Genomic DNA, 5,370 nt, shown 5'->3' with positions numbered 1-5,370 from the left:
GTTGAGGTTGAGGAAGAACCATATCATGAGTTCAGTGGGGCTAGGGTCTTGTCAAGAGTAAAACCTACAAACTTGACTGGTTGGTTTATGAATCTAAACTAAAATCAAAGACAGGCAGTACACCAAATGGGGTTTGGTGCTACATTAAGGTTGAAAATAGACATCGTACCGACAATGCTTGGGTACTGGTTGGTTGAAAATTACAATGAAAAGACAAACACCCTAAACGTTGGCAACCATACCGTACATTTGAATGATAAATTGATAAACTCTTTAACGGGTATACCGAATGGAAGGGTTCCCATGAACATGAAAAAAAGACCAACAACTAAAGACCAGGTGGTGGCTGAGTGGAAAGCACAGTTTCAAGGGTTGGGCTGGGTTAAAAGACCAACTGTGAAGGTATACTTTGAAAACGTTTTGCCTATGATGCATGGCTTTGGGAGAGACTTCTGCCTAAATTTCCTTATAGCATTCTTCACTATAATGAGGCATGCAAGTGACAATGTCGTCAACAAACAGTTCTTGCACAACATTACACCAGACGTTCAAATAAACCAAATGAACTGGTGTAGTTATATCATCCAATGCTTGCAACACACCAAAACTGCATGGTCTCCAAAAAAGCATTACACAGGGCCACTGATCATACTTGCGGTAAGAATAAAATTTCCCTATATAACATATATCATTTGTGTGTCATTAAAACGCCAAAAAAATATCTGTCATTTGAAAAATCTATTTTGTTACAGCTTGCTGAACGATGCTTGCAATAGAAAAAAATGGGACCGAAAAGAAGGATACCCAATTGAGTGGGTTACAACAGATACTCTTGACTTGTTTGAGAGTGCAATGGCAAAATGCCTTGTTGGCAATGAAGTAAAAAAGGAAAACAGTCAAAAAGGCTAAGGAAGGCAAACCCAAAAAAGCAAGAAAAATGCAGGTTGTTGTTGATGATGAAGTTGATGCTAATGATGTTGAGAATGAAGATGAAGATGATGTTCACAACGTCGATGAGCATGCTGATAACGATGATGATGAGTTTGATGATGATGATGGTTTTGATCATGATGATCATTATGATTATATTGGGCTCCACCCTGTTGTGCAAAACGCCATGCACATCAATGATGAGAATCAGAATGAGAATGAAGATAATGAGGATGAAAAGGCTTCGCTTCAAAGGATGGTGAATGAGGATAGAGAAAGCCGGGAAATGATGTTTGAAGTTTCTGATCAGGGAACCATGCTCTTGTCAGAGGAGTAACACAGTATGACAACATTTTTGCTGATGAAGAACAAAACAATGAACCTGAAGAGGTATGTTGTTCAAATAATAAATTTAAAAAAAAACACAAAACACGATGATCAACAAAATCCTTTTTTTTAATTTTACAGGAAATGGCTGATAAATTGGATGGGGCATACAAAGAATTAGAAGACTGTTACAATAAAATGAGCATATTGTTAAAACAGTCAAAGACTGAATACCCAAACAGCCTCCTGGTACACATTAAATACTCACAATGTATGACATTGTTGGAGAACATCTCAAAATTTGTTGATGAAAATGCCAAAGAAGTGCCAGCTGAAAGAGAAGAAGGTACAAATGTAACTGAGGTTGAAAATGAGGTGGTATTAGGAGGTGAAAATGAAGAAGAAGGGGAAAAGGAGATGGCTGGAATAGAAAACGCTATTGAAGTGCAAACAGTCGATGAAAACGCCAAAGAATTTGAAAATGAAGAAGAAGGAGGAGGTGAAAATGAAGAAGAAGGGGAGAAGGAGATGCCTGGAATTGAAAACGCCATTGAAGTGGAAACAGCTGATGAAAATGCCATTGAAGTGGAAAGAGTTCATGAAAACGCCATTGAAGTTGAAAATGAAGGAAAAGGAGAAGGAGAAGGAGAGGGAAAAGGAAAAGGAAAAGGGGAAGGAGAAGGAAAAGGAGAAGAGGAAGGGGAGTCGGATGGGAATGGTGAAGGGGATGGAGAAGGAGAAGGAGAAGGAGAAGGGGAAGGAGAAGGGGATACAAGAGTAGAAAAGAAAGGGATATGGCTGGAGAACAAAACGCCGAACCCTCGACTGCTACAACAGCCCCCATATATGATGATAATGATGAGGATACTATATCATCAGATGAAGATATAAACGGAAACAATATTGAGAGATGGAGTTGTGATTTCAAGACACTTGAATATCACATTTCGAGATACAATGGGGAAAATAATTAAAAGGAATATTGCTGAGATTTTTGAGCTGCCGGGACAAGATCTAAAACAAATGATTGATATAAAAAAGGTCTTGATAATTCAAGGATGGTGGATGAAGTGATTAAAGCAATAAAAAAACATCTGCAACCTGCTGAAGAGACCCCAAAAATGCCTATATTTGATAAGACACCAAACATCCCCATGACAGAAACACAATACAGTCAGGCATTCATCACTGAACTAGAAAAAATTGAAGGGGAGATGGTAAACAAAAGTGTTGACCAACAAGGTGCAGTGTTTGATAAAACGCCATATGAGTAGCCACCATCTACAGCTGGGAAAAACCTCTTGAAAACTTTTGAAGAGGAAGAGACACCCAATAAACCCCAAGATGAAAACGCCATCAACACATCACCACCAAAAACGCCAAACAGGTCAAATGTGCAGGAGAAAGGTGATGAGGACAAAACTCCAGACATCACAAAGTTGATGCAAGAAAATACAATTTTAAACCCTGAAGAGCTGCCTAGTGATGAAAAAGCTGACAAAGATGATGAAGAAGATAAAAATAAAAAAAAAAAGAGTGTGGCTGAAGAGAAGAAGAGAGATAAGAAATTGAGCAGGGCATGTTTGTCACCTTATGTAAGGAGGCAAGTGGTTATACATGAACCAAGGACAAACCCTGAAAATAACCTTTCCACATACATCTTCACTGGATACGGCGATTACGAGTATGTACACTTCTCTCAAAATAAAATGCCAAACTTTCCATTTATAACGTTTACTTGAATATGCATGTAAAAACGATCAAAACGCCATGTATTATTATACAATGAGTTTGTATAACTAAAACGCCAAATGATGTTTTTTTAGGACTGAGGTGTTCAAGATGGGAGAAAAGTTTCTCATGAGGGTGATTTGTGAGAGCATGAAACCAGGATTTCAAGCACACGTCTCAATTATTCTATGTTGGGCAGATATCCTGAACTATGAAGAAAGATACAAGGCTCTAGAATCACCCTCAAGGTTATTCTGCTCAGAATTACTGTTGGTAACTCTTTTGCTATATTTAATTGATAAAATTATAATAGGACATTGTTTTGTTGTTTAAAATGTGGTACTCAATATTACAGAATACTCTGGTATACGACGAAACGACAAAAGAAAATATACGAAACAAAGAATTCAACAGAAACATGGAAACTGTTTTGAAAAATACACGTTTCAAAGGAGAAAAGAAAAATGAAACCATCAAAGATTATGAACCGGTCTTCGTGCCAATAATATGGGAAAGACATTTCTATGTTGTCTGTTTCAACATAAAACACGAAAGAGTTGATGTATTGGACAACAGCGGTGCAGGGGATAACGTCAGCATTAAAGACAAGTATGAAGGATGGGTGGGAAGGTTGGTAAGTATCTTAAAAACTTTGTATATAGGAACTATGTTGACAAAACGCCAAACTAATATATGCGAAAAAATGTGAAACTGCAACACAGTGCTTTTGCAAACTACTTGCGTATTAAAAAACACCCAAATCATAAGATCATGAGCAAGGCAAAGATTGTCAGACAACAGATGGATTGGAGGACAATGTCTAACGTGCTCGACTGTGGGATTTTTGCAATGAGGCATATGGAAACATACATGGGGGATATAGCTGGTTGGAGAAGTGGTTTGGCAAAAGAAGATGCCCCAAATCAACTTCAGCAAAGACAGCTAAATTAACTAAGGGTAAAATACATTGGAAAAATCCTGCTTCATAGCGAAAATGAAAACAGAAAACAATTGACAAAATGTGTAACAACATTCTTGGATTTAGGGGGACAAAAAATACGTGAAATGTTTGACACAACGGACAAGAGAATAGCACAAAGGATGACAGATTATGTAGATTAGTTTAAACGCCATGGATTGTAAAATTTTAAGACTATTGTGTTTTACTCTTTAGATTATTACATCTACATGTTTGGTTGTGGGATTTTCTATCATATTTGTGCAAATCAATCAAAACGCCATGATTAGAATAATTAACAAATCGTAACCATTTAAAACATAAACAACATTAAAAAAAAGGGTTAAAAAACTAAATTAAAACAAGTAGAAAACACAAAAACGCCATATCTACTGGATATCAATAGAACGCCATTAAAACATAAACGCCATTCGTAAAAAAAATACTTTTTTTAAAAAAACGCCATGTAAAACTAGCATAAAGATGAAAACGCCATATCTATTTAATTTTTTTGGCAACGTAATCATAACGCCATTGTTTAGCGGGAAGTGGACGATGACAATCGTACCCCCACACATAATTTAGAGCGCTATACCACGTGGCCGGCCAGGATCCGTTCTCACAGTTCTCACACTTTTCACCGTTCTCTCCTGATCCCGTACCTATATATATATATATATATATATTTGTCCATATGCCCACTGTCCAAATGTCCAGGATATTTGTTAAGGAAATATATATAAATATATATTTTGTATTTTTGTCCATACACCCATTTTGGGCAAGTATAAGTATCTTTATACTTGGTTGTATTTCATGGTATTTTGGGTGTGTTTTATATTTGTATTCTTTGTGTGTATTTTTATAGTTTTTGAACCCTACATGCATACTGATATATAATACACATATATACACATAAACACACAATTTTTGGGTGACCACTAAATATATATGATTTGCCTTAATTATATATATTTATATCCATTTTAATCTTTAAGAAAAACACTATTTTCTTAACTTATATTTTATATAAAAATGTGGGGAAAAATTATGGCTAAACACTTTAAACATTTATCTTGTAAATCATATTTTTCTAAATGTTAAAATTTCTACAAAAATTTGCCATAGTTTCCCCTAAATTTGGAGGTTTTCCAATGTTGAAAAACATGTGTTAATTCATCACAAAATTCAACAATCATCCACAACAATTTTTGGAAGCATAAATATACAAAACTATCCTTACTTTTCATGTAAATAAACTTGAAATTTCATATGAACTTGTAGGGTTTTAGATCTACACATTTAACATGGTGATTTACTTGAAACAAGACTTATTTGTTAGAAAATTGATGATTTCCTACCAAATTTACCGACCAAAAGAAATTCAGTCGGAAATTCCAACCACTTACCGACAAACTTCCGAC

At 35.7% G+C, this 5,370-nt stretch overlaps 1 protein-coding gene across 1 annotated transcript; it reads left to right on the top strand.

Annotated features, from left to right (window-relative positions):
• Positions 1–1,401: 1,401 nt before the first annotated feature.
• On the top strand, positions 1,402–2,148 carry LOC110875817 (sodium/potassium/calcium exchanger 1-like). The gene has a single exon (XM_022124016.1). The coding sequence runs from the start codon at positions 1,402–1,404 to the stop codon at positions 2,146–2,148; it is 747 nt and encodes a 248-aa protein (XP_021979708.1).
• Positions 2,149–5,370: the final 3,222 nt, after the last annotated feature.

The sequence above is a fragment of the Helianthus annuus genome, chromosome 9 (assembly GCF_002127325.2).
Source record: "Helianthus annuus cultivar XRQ/B chromosome 9, HanXRQr2.0-SUNRISE, whole genome shotgun sequence".
Lineage (NCBI taxonomy): Eukaryota > Viridiplantae > Streptophyta > Magnoliopsida > Asterales > Asteraceae > Helianthus > Helianthus annuus.
This window is presented reverse-complemented; position numbering and strand designations above follow the sequence as displayed.

Bases quoted from the DNA above. Each gene is read 5' to 3' on its own strand.
- LOC110875817 (XM_022124016.1), top strand. From the start codon at position 1,402: ATGGCTGATAAATTGGATGGGGCATACAAAGAATTAGAAGACTGTTAC.